This window comes from Botrytis fragariae, assembly GCF_013461495.1.
Source record: "Botrytis fragariae strain BVB16 chromosome Unknown tig00000012, whole genome shotgun sequence".
NCBI lineage: Eukaryota > Fungi > Ascomycota > Leotiomycetes > Helotiales > Sclerotiniaceae > Botrytis > Botrytis fragariae.
The window spans coordinates 1,624,326-1,644,551 of record NW_023500989.1 but is presented as its reverse complement, the minus strand read 5'-3'; the positions used below and the strand labels follow the sequence as shown (position 1 = coordinate 1,644,551).

Genomic DNA, 20,226 nt, shown 5'->3' with positions numbered 1-20,226 from the left:
GGGAATTTCGGTCATGTATTATGAATTGAGATGAGATGAAATAGGATATAATAAGATATCAAAATTTACTCAAAACTGGGGGCTTCGCCTTGTGATTCTCGGTGATGGTTATGACATGCATGCTGATTTTATCATCAATCTCATATATATTAGTATAGTATAGTAGCCCTCATAATTGGCCAAAACATGATTATAGTGTTCTTTCGATAATCGATATTCGAGACTCTCTCCTTCTCTCCCTTGAAAATTGCGGAGATTTGAAAACTGCCGAGTTAAGTGGTGGCTGCTGCGGGAGGAAATTACATGGGCTTGTTCGGGATATGTATGTGCCTATGTTGGTTGCACAAACGGGGGTCTTGGCTATGTATGTATGTATGTATGTATGGGATGGGATTTTTGATGTTGGTTTGTGTCTATTAATATGTTCGGGATATTCTTAGAGGCGTACTGTTGGCTGAGGTTTGCGATGGTGCAATGTTAATATAAAATGCCGGGAAAGGGAGAGGGATGCTCAAGCTAGTTTGAGGGTTGATTGGTTGGTTGGTGGGTTTATCCGGAATTGGAATTGTGAGTCCGGTAGCTGTAGATTGGTTGGAAAGGACGGCTGTCTGTCTACGAGGATGTTTGGACTTGGAAATGGATGATTAGTAGGATGTTTGTATGTATGCATGTGTGATTAGTAGGATGTTTGTATGTATGTATGTGTGATTATTTGTGATAGTCTCCGTGCCGGTAGTGATGAGTCGAGTCTTATCTCACGGCCGTCCAATCGTCGATTATGAATTTAAAGCCCAGCAGACGGGAAGTGGAGAAGTTTCGATACTTGGAGATTTCGAGCCATTTGTGTCTTTTTTAGAGGAAATAAAGAGGCTCGTAGAAGGGAGTGAACTAATACCCATTGCCTGACGCGACGACATCTATTCCAACTAAGATCCTTTGCTTGAACCCAAGCGCCTTCATGTCTCCTATTTTCATCATTGTAGATAGATCTCCTGGTGTGTTTGAATTATCTTGCGTGTCTTACTTATCGTTACTGTATCGCGAAATTTAGATTTCTGACGAGCTGGTGATATTGCTAAGTTCTGGGAACGTTTCAACCTGAAAATGCCATGAGCTGCGAATTAATTGGATGCATTGGGGTTTCGCTTTCATTTCTAGAATTTGATCTCAAGTTCGCAATGTCGTTAATCTAGTTTCAACTTTCTCACGTCTTCCAATATGGATACCACTGTTTCCCAACGACATCACCTAAAGGAGTTTGTCGGTTCTTAATCTCAATCTCTTATTATAAAGGGTTCTCTGTAAAGTCGCGGCTCGATAGATCGTTCCTAGTTCAAAGAGTCAAATCTTTTGTTGTATTCTATATGTAGCCTCATTTACTCAACATATCACTTCTAGATAGGTGCCTAGACTCTGTACGGAGTAGTGGAAGCAACCTGCTCTTCGGAATAGCAAGCCAGCCATAGCCCCACTAATAGTGCCCGGCTCGGTTCGGAATACACCCTGTCTCTAGACTCCACCACCAATCACCCGCACTCCTCACTCTTCTCTTCTACATCTCTAGTCATGTGAATATATGTTATTAAAGGGCACCCTCCTCCATCAAATAACCACAATCGGTCGCTTAGCTCAGTTGGTTAGAGCGTGGTGCTAATAGGTCCTGATCAGTTCAAGGATCCTGAAACGCCAAGGTCGCGAGTTCGACCCTCGTAGTGATCAATTAATCTTTTTGTCATCTTTTTGTCATTCTTTTGTCATTCTTTTGCATCAAAAATCATCAAAAATAGTCAAGAAATGATGGAGATATGATGTTTTGAAGTTGTGGTGGTGTGGGTGGCGAAAATTTTGCATGGGGGCAAAGCGAGTGAAGGAAGGGGGCGCTGCTTTTATTGGGAGGGAATTTATAATTTCTTTTGCGAGTATAGGTAATGGATAGATAGATGATTGGGTAAGTTAGAATTGAAAGAAAACTTCGAGCATAGAGATTGTGTGGGATTATGGGATGATGTCAACGGTGCGGAGGACGACTTCAGACGACCCTCAACGTTAGACTTGTTATTTTCTTATGCTATGGCTTGTATAAGTGGCAAGACGACTGCTCTTCGTACGGAAGCACTGGTTTGGATGGGAGAGATAAGATAAGAAGAATACAACTGTTTGGGAGTGAGTGGGTTTGTTCTCACTTCACAAACGGATACAAGAGGAACGTCTGCTGGATAGGTAGGTATATTTGAAGATATTTATTTACTTCGCCCTCTGTTGATCTATGCAAAATCAGAAAGAGCTCAAGAGTATTTTCTACTTTGATAAAGTGCAGTATTTGATGTCTCTTTCTTTGACCGCGAGCTTTTTGAAATCCAACAACACGGGGGGGAGCTTCTGGGGCTATAGTTCGCTTCTACGGGCTAAGAATTGAGATATTAGATGGATTATATTTGATTTCGTCCATTGGGTGCTTTTTGTTATGCTAAACTGACAAGTGTCGGGCTGAAGAGGTCCATGAGCGGTGGTCGTTGAGGAATATTTACAGCACATACGAATCTTGCTGGAGGTCTCAAGTAGGCATTATCAAACCTGATACTGAGATTTCATCATGCTCAAACCTCAAATTCCAATTTCATACTTCACGCTTAAAACAGTAGCTATTAAGGTTCTCGATTTATGTTTAGTAATGCTATGCAACAACTGGCTGGAAACTTTTTTTTTTTTTTTTGAGAAAATCCAAATGTCTCTTCTACATCCTCACAATATCCACAAAATCGATACTGTTTTACGGATGCTCTTCCTTCTGATATATCTCAAATCATTTTCTACGCAGATATTATATTATCGCGGGAAAGAGTCTACGGCTGTGTATACTTTTGAATTGATTAATTATGCCGAAAGAGGCGACTCAAACCTATTAGACATACTAAATTGACAAGATTTGCTGTAAGTTTGGCACAACTTTTTAACCTCTTCCTTTGCCTAAAAAGTCATCACTGATGGCAAATCTTTTGTGGTACAAAATATTTCCCCGCAATTCCGAGACAAATCCATCAAGACAGGTCTCACTATTGTCCATACGGTTACAGTCGGTCATAAATTGTTATCACGACAAGCGTGCTAACGTCTTAATGCTCTTTTATCCTCTTTATGCTACATATCTTACCGATCACAATGTAACCCCCAGACAAGGTGCGCTACATTTTGTTAATCCTAAAGAAAATTCTTTTGCATTCAAAGCTGCGTACTGCGACGTATCAAGAATAGATCATTAGCTGATCAACCTCACGTCCTGACTGTGCACATGAAGTACGTCATGCTACCTAAATTATCAGTCTGGAATCTTGCAGAATCCTACAGACTTTGAAAGATACGAAAGAGCGTCCGCTAAGAACAGTTGCATCGTTTGAGAAAGTCTTGGGTAGTTTAAGAGGGGTGGAATATTGAGACGTTTGGATACGACAGCGAAAATCTGGGCTTTGGAGGAATTGCTCTGCTACATCTAGATAGATGGGGGGCGTCAGTATGGCGACAGCTTATCGTTCATTACGTTGCACACAGCTTCCCAAAGTCGGTACCCCCACTGTATCACTGCATGACTGTAGTCCGTCCCACCGCTGTCAATCACACGATACAGACATTTTCGACTTATGTTTGACAATAAACTAAGGCTCCTACTGTGTCCAGTCTGCGACATGACGCTCTCCACACGCGAAATTGGTCAGGGTCATCTTTTGGCCTAAGCACAACCTGAACAGTTACTTGTGATAGTCTTTGATCTGTCTTTCTGCGATGACTATATCCGTTCTTTCTATGGGCAAATGAATTTGAAAATACGAGAATGAGGCGCAATTGGGCGTCTGTCTATGAGAGTCAAGATTTTAAATGGGTGTTTTCAGCTTCATTTTACCCCGCGGTAATGAAATGTTTACAAATTTGTAGCAAACGCGCATATAGTCCAAGCACAACAATCTGATACTGCGATTGACACCTATCACAGGTCTTAGACGACCCCACTCATTCAAGATGATTCAAATGAAATTTCCAGCTACGCCTCTTTAAATACCCCGCACCCATGTAACATCGCTAAGGGCTGGATATCAAATCACCCCTCTGCCAAGGACCATAATCTAGGTGGATTGATATTATCGATGGAATTTGCCTGTGATTCTGAGCTGAATTCATTGATGTGATATGGCATCATGATTGGGTGATTTTGCACAAAAGTGCATGAAAGTGTTTTCATAACGTACTTGACTATGCCAGAAAACCTTTTGGGCATGCCGTCCTTCTTTTGGTTGCAGCAACATGCGATACATCATGACACTACTGTCAAGCCATTCCAATGAAGAATCTATTGATGTATCACTCAATAGTTTGCATCTTTCACGATGGCAACCATTAGCCATATCACAGCCAGCCACCGAAGCACAGAAAGTGAAGGACCCCGCACTACCATAGCCGTCAAAGGTCAAGGGGGTGAATATTTAAGTCGAGCATATCCAGACCAAGATCCGATTTATATTCCTCACTACTCATCTATTTCTCACCGCAACAATCATTACCCAAATCAAGTTTTTCTAGCAACTCACACATATCATTGTTCAATATGGTTTTCAACGGCGTCGGTACCTACGAGATTGTGCCATACCAGGCTCCAACTCTCAACCTCAATGCTTGGGATGGCTTGCTCACACCTGGAGCGGTTGTCAGAACATAGTAAGTTTATATGAAAACCATCCCGACACATTGCAGATGACGATAACTAATACTATGGAAATTGCAGCGCTCGGGGCGACACACCAAGTGATAATGCCAAGTGGCAGGTAGCACTCGTTGCTGGCTCTGGGGATAGCGCTGAGTATTTGATCATCAATGTTCGCAGCGGTTTCTTCCTCACCGCTACCGGTAAGCGTTATACCGATAATCTTCAGGGATGAATTCACATGCTGATCCGATAATGATAGGCGACAACAAGATCGCCTCCACTCCTCAAATCTCCCCAACTGATCAGTCTGCCCGCTGGACCATCAAGGCCTCAACAACCAATGGCTACCAAGTCTTCACGTGAGTATAATCCCAATCACCCTGAGCAAGTCAATAGTCTAGGTAGCTGACATCGAATTCACAGTATCAACAGCAAGATTTCCAGCCGTGGCCAACTCTCTGTGAAAGACTTTAGTACCCAAAGTGGAGCCGATATTCTCTCCGCAACTTCAAAGAATGGGGATAACCAGAAATGGTATTTTGATGCTAAGTAAATGGCAAGGGGATTATCTGCCAGTAGGTAGCCTGATTTCGAATGGAGGGAATTCAATACACTCATTTTTGGTATCTGTATACAGATCTAGGTAGCAAATGAAAATACAATAGTCTTTTCTTGTGGAATATGAAGATGATTACTTTTCCTGATGATTTGAACATGGAGATGATTCTACGACTATCATTACATTTTCTTCTTGCGCTGTTCAGTAAAAGCGTCAAGCCCATAGCAACTGAAATGATACGTAGAAAGTTGATGCCTGTATAATGAATAATGGGTCGACATATTGTTCAAAGTATAATATAAAAAGCCCGTCTACTGATATACATATGCCCTGGGTTTGATCATTCGAGTTCGAATACTAGTATCATGCCCAAATAGACAAGAAACGAAATCATCATTATTGTTTGCTTGCATATTTAAGACTATCAATATAATAGGGAAAATAAAGAGAGGTTAACTTTGATACTTGAATCATAACCGGATATTGCCTTACGATTTGAAAGGTACTTAATCGTCTTCAACTTCGTCATTTCTATCACCGCCATCATTCCCACCATCATCATTTTCACCTTCATCATCATTCCCACCACTATCATTCACATCATCATCATTCCCACCTTCTTCATTTCCATCTTGGTCATCTCCTCCTTGGTCATCCTCTCCTTGGCCATCCTCTGCTTGATCATCTCCCCCCTGATCTTTTTCAACTTGGTCGTCCCCTTGGTCTTTCGTATCATCTTCTCTCTCGTCTCCCGCTTCAGTATTACCAGTATCATTTCCTTCTTGATCTCTCTCTGGTTCATTTCCGTCTGCGTTATTCTCTTCTTTATCATTCTCGTTTGCTTCATTCCCGTCTTGATTGTTTTCACTTCCATCGTCACCCTGGTTGCCCTCTTCTTGGTTCTCTCGAGTATCTTCACTCTCATTTCCTCCTTCGCTTCCTTCATGATCATATTCATCGTCACCCCCTTAGCCCTGTTCATCAGCTGCCCCTTCATTTTCATTTTCGCTATTCTCTCCTTCATCTTTTTGATCGCTTTAATTCCCTCCTTTCGAATTATTCGCCACATTACTGTCCTCTGTTTGATCTTGTTCATCTGCATCATATGTCTCTGGAATCCATTCTCCTAGATCATCTCCTTCTGAATCGCTATCTTTTGAAGCGTTTCCTTTTGGATCGTTTTCTTTTGGATTACTCCCCTTTGTGTTGTTTTCCCTTTGGCTGTCTCCTCTCGAATTGTTTCTCTCTGGATCATCTCTTTCTGAGTCATTCCCTTGCTCGGTTGTACCCATTGGATCTTCTTTTTCCTTGTTTTGCTCGCCCGAGTCTTCTTCTTGAGTATCATGATCCCCTTTTTCATCTCCTTTGCCGTCATCTTCTTCACCACTTCCCTAGTTGTCTCCATCTACTTAATCGATTTCGCCATTCTTCCCTTCAGTAACTTCTTCTTGACTTTGGTTATCATCCTCCTCTTGATCACTCTCCTGTCCAGTACCTGCTTGTTGGTTATCTTGATCACTTCCCTCCACATCGTTGTTATCTCCTGCATCTACTTCTTGAGTACCACTTTCCTCTTTGTCATCTTGGTCGACTACTTCGTTTCTGAGTCGTTCTCTTCACCATCTCTATCACTTCCATCACCCCCGCTTTCTAACTTGCCTTCTTCTCTTTCGCTTTTATCGCCATCGTCCACCTCTTACTTCTCCTGATTGTCATTAGCATCGGAATCCCCTTCTCTGATTTCTTGATCAGCATCTCCACTCGCCTCGTCTTTTTCATTGTTTCCGCTATCCGAACCATTTTCAACTTTGCTCGCCACCCCTATTCCATCCCTAACATCCCCACCATCATCATTGTCCTCTTCGTTCTGACCGTTCCCACTTTTTGAGTCATCAGCCTTCCCAATTACCCCCATATCTCCGCTATCCGAATTGTTCTGATCTTCATCCTTCATCTTCAGCTTCCTGATTTTTTCCCTCGTTCTCTTCTTCATTATTATCATCATTTTCTCCACCATCGTCCTCGCTTTTAAGATCTTCCTCAGAAGCCTCGTTCTTAGAAATCTCATCTCCCTCCTGACTATCTTTGCTGTTTGCGTCATCTTGATCCACAACGGCATTCGCTCCACTCCCACCCTCATCCTGACTTTTCTCATTGTCCCCATTATCCGAACCCACCTGAGCCTCACTTCCTTCCGCCTCTTCCTCATCCTGACTTTTCCCATTTTCCCCATCAGAGCCTACCTGAACTTCACTTCCTCCCTCCTCTCCCTCCTCTCCCTCCTCATTACTCCTTGTTCCCTCTTCTTCCTGATTATTCTCATCGCCCTCTTCTGCCTCGTTTTCCGGGTCATGCTTGGCCCCATCTTCAGAAGTATTATCTCCATCGATTTCACTGCCCTCCTTCCCATCGTTTTCCTCCTCCCCACCTTCCCTTCCCACGTTTCACCAGTTTCGCTTTTGCTTTCTGGATTATCCAGCTCCTCACTCTTCTCAGGCTCATCGTTGAAATTCTCAAAAGTATCATTGTTGATCAATGTATCAACCTTTTTATCACTTTGACCACTCCCTCCGCCTCTATTACTAGCATCAGGCCCAACTTGAATTGATCTGCCCTGCTTGTCGTCACCCTCCAAAGCCAGCACATGCCTAGATCCTGATTTCCCAGTTTTCATTTTAGCGAGAAATCCTTGGGTGTTCTGTCCAGTTGCAACGAAGGCTGAGTAATATCTGGTATTTTGGCAACAAGTTCTTGTGCAGTTGTGAAAAACTCTGGGTCTAAGATAGCATCTGTGATCAATTGAGACCCCAAAGCAACTAAAGGTCCAATCATCAGAATACGGCTGAGACCCACAGCCACAATACCCATGAGGCACTTGACAATCCAATCTTTGTCGTACCCATTTCCTTGGTAAGTAACACTGATGCCGTATTGGCTAATGATCAACCTGTCAAGTTGAACGAGACCTGCTTGATTCATCTATCGAATGTTGGTTGGTTGTTTTGCAGCCACGGATCTGGAATCAAAAAGGGCGATGAATTGATAAGGGTTTTGAAACTCCTCTTTTCGTAATCGAGCTGGGATTGCAAGCATACTTGCAAGAGATCTGACATCAAACCGGGCCGTGTATTGAGGCAGGAATCTCCACCCTAAGGTATCATCTCGTTGCAAAACTTTGCTACCTACCACTTCAAAGTCATCACCGAAGATTCCTTGTTCTCTCCTTTTCTCGGCGCCAAAGACACCGGGTTCCTTTGTAATTGGCAGCTTTGTTATCGGATTTCTATGCTCCATTCGGTGTGCCAATTTCGTCAACTCCGATTTCAGCGTGTGACCTTCTCTTTCTCTCATTTTCTGGCCAACACTACCTCTATTAAGAGTATCGATCTGTTTGGCGTAGTCCTTTTCGCGGTTAAGAAGATTGTAATTCCCTCTAATAAGTTCTTCCTCGTCGAGCTTGATATATCTGTAGATCTTTAGGGTTGGACTATAAAGATGCATTGCTACCCGAGTGTACGTGCACAGACCAGGGTATCTTTTATGCGCTTCTTGACATAGCGGGATATAGATACATCTCAGTGGATAAGACAAATCTACCCAGAGAAACTGTTCGTCGAGCGTAGGAATGAGGCATGGCCAAAGCCCAACCTCATTCTTTCCGCTCTGATCACTAATTTGAAAGTAAGCATCGGTACCCCCGACAGAATCTTGTCGTTTGGTACCCATGCAAGTGCTGCCGGCCACTACAAAATTGGGGGGTTAGTTATCCTATTGACGACAAATTATGGGGAGAAGTAAGGACTTGAAATCTGTGTTGAAGAGCAAGAATAGTGAAGGTGGAATCGGGGAACAGAATCATGCAGTAGAAGGATAAAAAAGAGTGAAACATTTGCACTCACTAGCGTTCATATATCTGTAACGGACATAAGTCTTTCGTACAGGTTTACTGAGAATCTGCTTTCCTAAGCGGTTGATGTCGCGACAAGGAATATCAGGGGCACCGAAGCCTTCATCGACATAAGAGTTGGAAACTATCTCGAGTAGAATATGACTATAGAACTGTTTGGCATCATCTGGGTCAAAGCCCCAGCATTTTAAAGCTGCTCGAGGGAACCAAGCAATACCTTCAGAGTTTGCTCCTGCCATATTGCTATTTCTTGAGGTAGAATTTGCTAAATTGAAGGGGAATCTGTAGGCAAGAGGCTTAATGCTAAGGAGAGTAATGAGGATAAGGAAGTGAAATGGCCGGAGGTAGCTTGGATTGCGATTGAATTGCTCAGTTGAATTGGGAAGCTGATATGTGCTATGTTCTCTTTGTAGAAACGCAAATAATTAAATAATTAAAACAATTATGGGAAATTTTGAGAAAGCAATAGAGCCCAAATGACTCGTCGATTAGCCAATATCTCTTTGGTAAAGTAGGAGGGCAGGACTACATATATTTCAAGAGTAATTGTTACCAGCCAAAACCTGCTAAGCGCAAATTATTCATTGTATCAAATATCGCCATTCAAACATCTCACGCTTCCCAAAATTGCAACTAACAATTACTTACATGTTCAATTAGATGTGTCAATATCCCACTGGCTTGTAACATGCCTGAATTCTACGACTGTGTTCATATCTTGTACTACTAGCCGAAAGATCTCCCATTTCATTGCCAGGAATGTATCTGCAAATGCAATAAATCTGCTGTGTTCTTCAAACTCAGTCTCAACTTTCACTACAAAGAAAAGATTATCAGCCAGCCATTTCCAGAATTTATGGATATTGAAACCAACCGATAACCAAGTGTGACTCATTGTAAACCGCAGCAGACCAGAAAAGCAACCGTTCTACCAGTAATTCGCTCCTAGCTTGACAACAAATAGTAGAAAAATCTTGTTTTTCTCCACCGTTGTGTTATATAGTGTAGCAAGTAGGGTTTCAAACTCAAATATTGGGTGGAAATGGCCTAAGCTGGCCATGGGAAGTACTCAAACCCAACATAAGTGGTAATACATGTAGAAGTACTTCTCAGCATGCACGTGGAGCTACTTGTCCTTATAAAACAAGTAACGAGGAGGTTGAATTAACAAAACAATGACTGAATAGTCATATAGCAACCAATCAGGGAGATGCACGCTTGATCAGTGAGTGAGTTCAGCAAGCAGATCTGCTTGCGGTGGCTGTTTTTCGACTGCTTTGAACATATCTCATATTGTAAGGTAGCCATACCCCGCACGCTGTGTCTTGGTGGTATGTTTGTACTTTGTTACATACCGAAATACCCCATTGTCTTAACGGGTATAACCATTCAGGCGAAGAAGTGAAGGAGGTTTCGGATCAGATCTCGTCATGATTTGAAGCACAAGAGCCAAGTGCCCGGTCTTTGGGTTACTGTCATGTTAGGACCTGTTTTGACGAGGCAATCCCAATCTTGACACCTGACAATTCAATGCGATGTTCGAATGCTCTCCCGTTCTTGTAAAGGAAGTTATTGAAGTGAGGAAATGTTTGAAATGTTGGTAGCATCTCATCTTTCATGCAAAGAACGTGCTTGGTGGTTCTTCAGGAGGAGCCTCGTACGGATAGTACTGGCTTATTGCGCACTTGATTGAGAGCGTTTAAGTGTTGAGATCAAAATCATATAGTTATAACATTAGAACGATTGTGATTGATCAACTGATTTTGCACAGCTAACATTAGTCAGATCCCTTGGTCATTCATTCCAGACTCCAACCTGGCTATCTGCATGTTTTAAGTGGGACATTAGACATCACCACTAGCCACACACGTGCCACGCGAAGAAATTTCTTACATTTTGCCGACAACGTCATGAATTTCAAAATTCCAATCAACAGCCATCAGCGTTGTCTTTGTCTTTTGTTGCAGTAATATGACTTCCGTGTCGAATTGTCACACACAGCAACTGAATTTGGCATTAGGTTAAATCCCTCGTGCACTTCCAGTCTCTTACAGGACTATATCGACTAGATCAGGATCCATTCTCTTCCTTTAATCCGCACATGTGTAACAAGCACGCCGCCCTTCCGATGACTGAAAGGCGTCGATACTGTTGATAGCGAATCAATTGCCTGTCTCGGCCTCTACGCTAGTTGACCAGGACTCCACTGCGTATCAGACACTCTACTTTGTGGGCCCCAACCCGCAAACCATGGCCCGGTACTTGTAAACGGTCAATTGATCTCTAGGGTTACTTCACTGAATCCACTCTTATCTATCTAGTCAGGGCGGGACAGACCACGCTACTCTGGTTGAAGAAGCTATTATCATATATAGGTCTATATCACTTTTCGAACCTCGGCTCGCTCCGAAGCAAATTTTTTTCTCACCCGACTCAATTTCGGGCTTGCGCTGGAAGTGGAAACATAGCACGGACTGCCCCCTCAATATGGCCAGTTCCGATCTTTGACGATTGCCAAAAAATGGTTCGTCTGAGAAGGAATCGAATCAAAATAATTCCCAGATTGATGGAATCGTCAAGTGACGACCGTCTTGGCAAATGCTTGAAGAGCTTTCCGTCTTTCCGTAGACGCCCCAAAGCTTGTGTTGACGACCCTACATACAATAAGCAAGAGTTGCGAATGAAAATTGTGCTATTCGTATTGCAATTTCCAGGTGATGCGTTTGATCTCAACCACCTTCCTCTTTTATCGAGGTTCTCCAATTTTGATATGTCTTTAGTACAATTTCATATCAAACTATATCTGATAGGATCAATGTGGAGGGTTAACGGTTCCATCGGGTCAGAGATACGTAATGTGGATTGTTGATCTTGACTTTATCCAGTGATGCTGCTTCCTCTGCTTCAATACTTAAGGTTTCTGGTGGGGCGTCTATACGCGTCTCCACCATCCTTTAACGACTTCCATATCAAGGACCTCGGATTACACGGGTAACCATGCTGAAGCCATGTGATGAATCCACCGGAGAAAATTGACAATCCTTCATATATCTCTTTGATTCCCAAAGTGTTTCGACGTGGTACCTTTAGTCAGTCTCCTACAGATTTCAATCATGGCCAACAATTTAGGAAATCTTGCCCTCGATGGCGGCGATCCTCGCATCGACGGCGTAGGCGAGGTGAACGTACCAACGTCTGTTCGTCGCAACTTGCACGATCCTAATGTCCCCTTTGAGGAATACTTGTACTATGCAAAAATTCAGCGGGAACAGGAGAAGAATGGACTTGGTCCAGAGGAACGGGAGCGAATGTACCAGGAGTATCTTGCCGGAGTAGACCATGTTGCCGGAAAGGAAATCGGTAACGAGAAACATGCCCTTCCAGAAATTCAGGATGAGAAGACCGAACCTCAGCCAGTCGACGAATCAAAACCTAGTTCCATTACGAAAGCCTCTCATCCTTCGCTCGTTGGAGCTGGTGAATGGGAAACCGCATCCCGAGCAGCAAGAAACGCTACGTGGGGAGCTGTGTAAGTTATGCTCTTCGGTGAAGCTACGATATATCTGACGGTCAAACAGTGTATACCTTATTACCACCGATATTTTGGGGCCATCAAACGCACCATACGCTGTTTCACAATTCGGATATGTTGGAGGTGTGATGATGTATTTCTTCATGGGCATCATGGCTTTCTTCGCTGGATGGCAAATCTGGCGCATGTTTTTGAAGCTCGACAGTGACAGGTATCCAATGAGGACATTTGGTGACTTAGGATTCAGAATGTAAGGACACCACGTCCATCACAAACTTCACGGGTACACATCTAACTTTAATAGTTTCGGAACTTATTCTCGCCATGGTATCAATCTCCTGCAAAGTATCCAACTTCTATTCAATGTTGGTGTTATTGTCATCTCTAACGGTCAAGCACTGTCGGAAATGTCCAAATACAAGCTCTGCTTTTCCATCTGCATCTTGGTCTGGGCACTCGCTGGTATGATCTTGGGTCAAATCCGTTCTCTGCAGAAGTTTGGATATCTTGCCAATTTCGCCATTTGGTTGAACATTCTTGTCATTTTCATGACCATGGGCGTGGCAGCACACAGTCCTCCAAATTATGACGCCGTGTTAGCATCTTTTGGTATCGCGAAAGCTCCTATCAAGCATACTGTTTGGATTCCTTCCGGCTCAACTTTCGATTCGCAATTGAGCTCTGCTATGCAAATCGTTTATGCTTACGGTGGCGCAATGTTGTACTGTGAATTCATGGCTGAAATGAAACGACCACTCGATTTTATTAAGGCGCAATTCCTCGCCGAGATATTCATCTTCGTTTGCTACCTCGTCTTCGGTCTCGTCGTTTACTCGCAGCAAGGTCAATTCACCTACAACCCAGCCAATCAAGGGCTCTCACCTTACTCGTGGCAAACCGTCACTAATGCAATCAACCTGGTTTCCGGTCTCATCGCTGCTGTTCTATACGGTAACATCGGTATCAAGGTCATCTATCAAAATATTGTTGAGGATCTCTTCGGTGGCCCAGAACTCACCACCAAGAAAGGAAAACTCATTTGGATTGCCATCGTACCTTTGTACTGGGCATTTGCATTTGTTCTCGGATCCGCAGTCCCTCAATTCACCAACATCTCTTCGCTCGTTGCTGCCGTCTGTATCATGCAATTTACATATACCTTCCCCACACTTCTCTACTTTGGTATGACCATCAAAGAAGATGCCATGCATCCAGATGAAAAATTCGACCCTGCTACCGGAACCATAAACAGAGTCGATACCTGGAAAGATATGAGCAGATGGAAGAGAGGTCTTGTTCCAAGATGGTGGTTGAAGGTCTTTTGCTTCTTGTTCTTCTTGGCAAGCGCTGCTACTGCTATTTTGGGTATGTATACCAGTATCAAAAGTATCATTGCCAATTTCAAATTGGGTCATGCAACTAGTTTTGGATGTACTAGTCCGGTCGGGTATGCTTAGATGATGGGGAATTGGGGACCAGGGACTGGGGAATCATGGGTATATCGGATGATGATAATGATGGGGTAATGACGGAGAATGATGACATGAATAATCCACTGAAGTGGAGATATTAAATGAGAATAAATGTATATGTTCCACTCAGTAAGAATGCATTTTAACGTGGTTGTGCCAAGTTTTTTGATGCTTAAACAAATATTTCATCTGTGCTACCGCTGTTAACAAGAGTGACTGGAGATCATTTGACGCCGCATCGAACCCGCCCCTTCATCGAATTGTATACGTGAGTCGAGATTTATGACAGATCGATGTCCACTCTGCTTAACGATTTCTGATTGAAAACATCGTAGTGAACACTCAACGTTTAATTTCAGCCTTTATTGAAGTATTGCATTTCTCTCATCGTATTCCTGATAACTGATTCTCATGTCTCTTCAGGTCCTGATGCTGTCATGATGCCATGGCCTTAGAACTGCTAATGCTACCAATACTTGATGCTCCCAATAATGTCAAAAATGTTATTCCCGTTATGTTCGTCCTGCCTAATATATTTACCAGTTCCATTCTACTAAGTCAAGGTATATATAATTTCAACTGTCAGATATTCAAAGTATTCACAGATCCACTTTCTCTTCTGTGGTATTAATGTTGTCCACGGCATTGGCTTGAGCTTTGAGATCACATTCAACCATTGCCCGGATTAGCTCAGTTGTAATTCCAACACCCTTCCGTATAGACTCGGGATCCGAATCGACGGGTACATGCAGAAATATGGCTTTATTTGGTTGTTGATGCTTGTAACGGTGTGCGAGAGAGGTGTAATATATAAAATCGCAGAGGTAGTTACCCGCATCTTCGGAAATACGCGTATCAAATTCCTACATGAATGTGTTTAGTAAAGGGTTAGGAAGTATGAAGCAGACCAAGGTAATGAATGTTGTTGATGAAATGGGTAGAAAAGTCAATACGAACAGGACAAGCTTCCTTCCATTGACGAAACATTTTGTCGAATGGCAAACTCGTCAAAAGTTCCCCAGGACAGTCATGCCACACCCAGTTATCGCCTTCCTTGATCTTGTTGTATTCATCGTTCAAAACAATCCCATCGACATCTTTCATAAAATATCCATCTCGATGACCCCGTCGCTCACAACTGTAGAAGGATCGACCAGATGCCATTCCAATATGTAGTATATAATCAGGCTTGGTGTCATCAAGAAGTACAGGCACAAGTTCTCGAACAGCCTTGTATCCTACATGGACTGGCGCTCCATAAGTTTCAATCTTAATGCGTGGCGTGGTCTTGTTTAATGGTGGTCGTGCATGCGGATGATGTCCCTCATCTTTCACAGTTGTAGGAACGTAAGATGGTAGACGAGATGCTATCTCCCATGATGGATTTATGGGAAACTGCGCACGAAAAGGCTGTTTGAAATCACAGTCAGCATTTGGGAACTTTGAGGGTTTGGCCAGTTCAACATATTGATTGAACAAGTCCATGATTGGGGGGTAAAGCGGGGTGCGATGTCAGAATAACCCACACCAAAACCTGTAACCAAGACTCGGATTTCCTTTGAATCGGAATGTGTATTCTCATTACCACCACTGATTGATCCCATGATTGCCAAAGCGAATGATATATAATGTTCACAATAACAATAATAACAATAATAATAATAGGTACAGTAATCAATCCTATCCAAGGATCCAAGGATTGAATGATGAATGTGAAAGTGGTCGGTCGGACGGACGCCGATGAGGATGCGGAATGTCCCGCAATTTAGCGTGGATCGGACGCTATATCCCCGGATTTGAAGAACCCCCAAAACTACCTCGGTTGACAGAATAACTTCATTCACCAAAAACGTTCATCTCACGTCTTCTTCATTGTACGCATACCTGGGAAGGTAACTTTGGGATAACATCTGAGTATTTGGAATTGTGAGCAGTTTGCTACATGTCCAACACGTCTAATCCCTCGTGAATCTATGATATTTACCCAGATGCGAGCTTGTTAGCTCTTCAATGGATTTCAACGATCGAGTGGTCTTTGAATAGTGCAACAAAAAGAGAAGACCGATTAGTATTGAGGCTTACAATGCTGTGTTGGTATTACTCAATGGTTTCACTCATGAGAATATTGGTTGTGTTGGCAATGGTTAGATGATGGCGCAGGCGGCGTAGTCTTCCCGAGCAAAAGTTCTGGTATGTTGTGCCGGGGAGACATGGACCCCACTCACTATACACATTTCCACGAGTCACAGACTTCGAAAGATGTTATTTTGGAGATACTTCTTCCAACAGTTGTTCTGAAAAGAAGAGTGTTGTCGGTAGTTAATTGCATGCAAATATGGAGGCGGGGATTCAACCCGGATGCAACCAGAATCCATCGATGTAAGCCCTAGTCAAGCAGAATACCCTAGAGTTTTCCGAAGCCCTGAAGTTTTGACATAATAGACAAGCAACTGTTCGAAGTCTTACTATGTTTCTACTGCATGTTGCAGCATTCTCTAAGAGACACTGCTCTAGAATGCACAGCCTCACGTGAGATTTGATCTCTGTTGAGGTGGTTGGCGGTGTATGATTTGCTGAAAAGGTGTCAGTCGCGCCTCACAGTGTGGCATGGTTACTGGAATTCTATTGGTTCCAATTTCTTCAGCCTCTCATCTGGCCATATTCGATTCTTGAAATAGACTTCCCATACATATTCACTACATTGAAAAAACTTTTTGGTGGTATTATTCATTGCCATTGCTGTTCCCCTAGCCACACAAGCAAGCATCACACAGCAAACAATGAATACGATCACAGCCTTTTATTTGTCTTCCACTGGTAGATACGGTAAATACTCTTAACGAAGCTGTGGGCTGGGTAAGAACCTACTGGAGGTGAATTAATTTTCTGTGCTGTGCTACATTGGATTCGAGGTATATATACTTTGAGCTGACCACCTTAATTTTAATTTCCATCATCAACATCAAACATTCCAATACAACTCCTCAACTTCAAAGATTGCAGTTTAATACCACTCCTATTCTCTCTTCTTTTATCACATCACCTGAATAACTTTACTACACAAAGAGTACCCACCATCACAATGTTTTTCAAAGCTTCCACAATCGCTTTCGTCGCCGCCATCGGCTTTGCATCTGCTGCACCTACACCTACCAGTGACTCTTCATCCGCGGCAACATCAACTGTCGCTTCCAGTGACTGTACAATCGTATGGCCAGGAGTTCTAGAGTACATCTGGGAAAACACTCCTCAGCATGTTGCTTACAACACCATATCCCAGGACTCTTCAGATCTAGACCAAGGTTATTTTGGAATGGGTGCAACTTGGAATGGAACAGCATGGACCTCGCGCCAATACACTTATGCATCATTTGACCTTCCAGCTGATGCACAAAACTGTGAACTCTGGTCTTCATTCCCTTCGAGCAGAGATGACTATGAGGTCATTACTGGTCCATTGGATCCACAAGTCGAAGTTTTTGGCCCATCCATCCCCATCGACTCCAGTGACCTTACATACTGGGATGTCTTTCCTGTCAACGGCGAGCCCACTGTGGAAGTATTTACACCTAACACCTTAAATCCTGGTCATGAGACTCTCATCGGCACCTTTGACTGCTCTTCGCAGGCTCAGTTCTTGATGGGTATTGCCAACTTATCCGACCCAGGCGACTTCAGCTATGATATCTATCAGTTTCGTGTCAACAACACCGTTTCTAGAAATTACGGCTTGTACGTAGCATACGGCTCTGATACTTGCCAGTTACAATTTCCATAGAAGACATGGCATTTGGCATGTGATCAGCGGTGGAGAAGTGTAGAGACGGGAGGGGGTTTTAATGTTTCGTTTTAGTCTTTATGGGTTTATGGCTTTGAGCATGGTGGATCTGGACTGGTAATTTCACATTTCTTTTGTTGGATGCATATTCATAGCGCAAGTTGGTTTTAGTCACCCTTTATTGTATCTTTGGTTTTGAGCATAGCGAGGGCAGCGTTGGTGGGATATGGAAGGTATACATTCATTACGATCATGATGGGATAGAAGATTGCATGGTTATGGCATATGAATAGATGATAGGCGTGGAGCTTCTTCTACATGATATCTAATAATAATAAAATAGAAGATTCGTATCACAAGAAATTTACTCTTACAATGCCCTCTGTTGAACTGTGAAGGAACTTTTAATTTGCAGAATATTGATTTCGAGAATTTTCTTTCTTTAATAAAATGACATCGTTTGTAAGCGTATTATGTCTGAAATCTTTTCAAGTGAATTTGATATTAAACCCAATAGATTAGTAGAATAGTAAACGATTGGAAAAAGTCTCTACTTAATACCCAACAATAATCTTTGAATTAACATCAATCAATATATTTGAAAGAATTGATATTTTCATCATTTTCTATTCAATTATGCACATCTCAATATTTTGGAATGTGTGAGTTGCATTCAAATATAGTGAAATACACCTCAATGTGTATTTGCTTCAATGGTATTCTTACGTGTTGAAGATATAGAAAAACGATCTGAACGAGCCCCAATCATCTAAAGGCATTCGTACTATTCATCGAATGGCGGGAAAACACTGATATCGAGAGCCAGAAATCAAACAGCACCCTAGGGCAAATTTTGCATTCACCTTCAACGAAGCAATTTTTAAAAATTGGTCTGCCGCCTCACCCCTCAATAGCTCACTCGAATTTCATTCCAACTTTATATAAAATTCTTTTGTTTCTACAACGGAAGAGACATTTGCGGTTGAGGTTGATATTCATCTTCAAGACTCTGCCACTGGGTCTTAGAGCGAAAGACTTTACAAGAAATACCGAGTGCCAGCCAACACAACTCCTTAATCGTCAAACAAATACAGATTTTCATCACGAAGCAAATCTACGTGGGCTCTCGACTTACTCAGCCTGCCTGGAATACTTCCATCCATCAATTGTTACTTGAAACAAACCATAGACAACCATGGCGGGACGACTAGAGTAAGCTCTCTTCCCCAATATCTCAGAATACCCATGGATATGAACATTAACTGATGATATTTCTAGTGAGCTTGGAGATGAGCTTGTCCATATCTTTGTTGGACCCGAAAGAAAGAAGTTCTCGGTCCACAAGAATCTCATTCGCAGATCTGGAGATTTCTTCAAGGCAGCTTTCCAAGACAACGGATTCAAAGAAGGGGCGGAAAATAAGATGGATCTACCTGAAGATAAGCCATATATTTTTCAGAAATTTGTTACCTGGATGTATACTGCACAAGTTGGAAGCCATCAAGACCAAACTGAAGAGGCCGGAGATGATTGCAATCTTGCTATCATTGAGCTTTACATCTTCGCCGACAAGTATCAGAGTGTGCAGCTAATGGACTTTGCCATGGATTCGCTTCAGAATTCTCTCAAAAACAACTGCAGTGGCCTTTCGTTCCGAGAAGTTGAGATGGTCTTTGAATTTACGAAATCCAGGTTTAATCAACCGCTACGACGCTTTGCTATATCGATTATGGCTTGTACTGTTCTTGACGGCACACTTTGTTCTTCACTTCAGGAAATGGAAAGGATATTCAAAGAGATTGACGGTGCGCTGATAGAAACTCTCAAGTGTATACCTTTGCTCCTATTAACACATTCGGGACCTAAATATCGTACGGACGATTCTACATGCGACGAGGGATTTGGTATTTGCAAGTTTCACCAACACAAACTTGATGCCATCTGTAACTCGCCACCGAATAAACCCGTGGGATTAGTCTAATTTACTCTTACGACGTCCTCGCCTCGTCTATCAACTCTCGAGAATAGCAATAGTGGTGGAAGTTCAAACTCAGCTTGTGCTCATTGGAGGGGGTGAGAATGGAAAGTTTGCATCCATGGTTGGCAACGGGAGTGTACTATGCTTTGAGCACAAGATTGAATCTTAGGGTCGATAGGCTTGATAGAGCAAATCTCAAGTGAACAGAAAATATGAGCACATTTTCTACGCATTATATGGCTATTCCTACAGGAGACAATTCCCATTGAACCATTTTCTTTCTATTCCAGACACCCGGTTTGTATAA

The 20,226-nt window shown here is 42.6% G+C and overlaps 7 protein-coding genes across 7 annotated transcripts; 4 read left to right on the top strand and 3 right to left on the bottom strand.

The window, feature by feature from the left end:
- Positions 1-4,594: 4,594 nt before the first annotated feature.
- On the top strand, positions 4,595-5,246 carry Bfra_002725 (putative chain agglutinin ssa protein; the record flags this gene model as incomplete). The annotated part of the gene is made up of 4 exons (XM_037333139.1): positions 4,595-4,704; positions 4,772-4,893; positions 4,953-5,052; positions 5,117-5,246. 4 exons carry the CDS (start codon positions 4,595-4,597, stop codon positions 5,244-5,246), a joined length of 462 nt encoding a protein of 153 aa, XP_037195267.1.
- Positions 5,247-5,758: 512 nt separating this feature from the next.
- On the bottom strand, positions 5,759-7,167 carry Bfra_002724 (uncharacterized protein; the record flags this gene model as incomplete). The annotated part of the gene is made up of 4 exons (XM_037333138.1): positions 5,759-6,219; positions 6,325-6,643; positions 6,695-6,854; positions 6,953-7,167. The coding sequence occupies 4 exons, from the start codon at positions 7,165-7,167 to the stop codon at positions 5,759-5,761; spliced, it is 1,155 nt and encodes a 384-aa protein (XP_037195266.1).
- Positions 7,168-7,195: 28 nt separating this feature from the next.
- On the bottom strand, positions 7,196-9,398 carry Bfra_002723ia (uncharacterized protein; the record flags this gene model as incomplete). The annotated part of the gene is made up of 5 exons (XM_037333137.1): positions 7,196-7,680; positions 7,740-7,900; positions 7,966-8,231; positions 8,439-8,995; positions 9,152-9,398. The coding sequence occupies 5 exons, from the start codon at positions 9,396-9,398 to the stop codon at positions 7,196-7,198; spliced, it is 1,716 nt and encodes a 571-aa protein (XP_037195265.1).
- Positions 9,399-12,272: 2,874 nt separating this feature from the next.
- Bfra_002722 (putative amino acid transporter protein) lies at positions 12,273-14,148 on the top strand (the record flags this gene model as incomplete). Its single annotated transcript, XM_037333136.1, has 3 exons — positions 12,273-12,688; positions 12,738-12,941; positions 12,996-14,148. The coding sequence occupies 3 exons, from the start codon at positions 12,273-12,275 to the stop codon at positions 14,146-14,148; spliced, it is 1,773 nt and encodes a 590-aa protein (XP_037195264.1).
- Positions 14,149-14,762: 614 nt separating this feature from the next.
- On the bottom strand, positions 14,763-15,767 carry Bfra_002721 (putative pyroglutamyl peptidase type protein; the record flags this gene model as incomplete). Its single annotated transcript, XM_037333135.1, has 3 exons — positions 14,763-15,026; positions 15,121-15,573; positions 15,690-15,767. The coding sequence occupies 3 exons, from the start codon at positions 15,765-15,767 to the stop codon at positions 14,763-14,765; spliced, it is 795 nt and encodes a 264-aa protein (XP_037195263.1).
- A 1,478-nt stretch (positions 15,768-17,245) lies between these two features.
- Bfra_002720 (uncharacterized protein) lies at positions 17,246-17,941 on the top strand (the record flags this gene model as incomplete). The annotated part of the gene is made up of 1 exon (XM_037333134.1): positions 17,246-17,941. One exon carries the CDS (start codon positions 17,246-17,248, stop codon positions 17,939-17,941), a length of 696 nt encoding a protein of 231 aa, XP_037195262.1.
- Positions 17,942-19,136: 1,195 nt separating this feature from the next.
- Positions 19,137-19,922, top strand: Bfra_002719 (putative btb poz domain containing protein; the record flags this gene model as incomplete). Its single annotated transcript, XM_037333133.1, has 2 exons — positions 19,137-19,153; positions 19,220-19,922. 2 exons carry the CDS (start codon positions 19,137-19,139, stop codon positions 19,920-19,922), a joined length of 720 nt encoding a protein of 239 aa, XP_037195261.1.
- Positions 19,923-20,226: the final 304 nt, after the last annotated feature.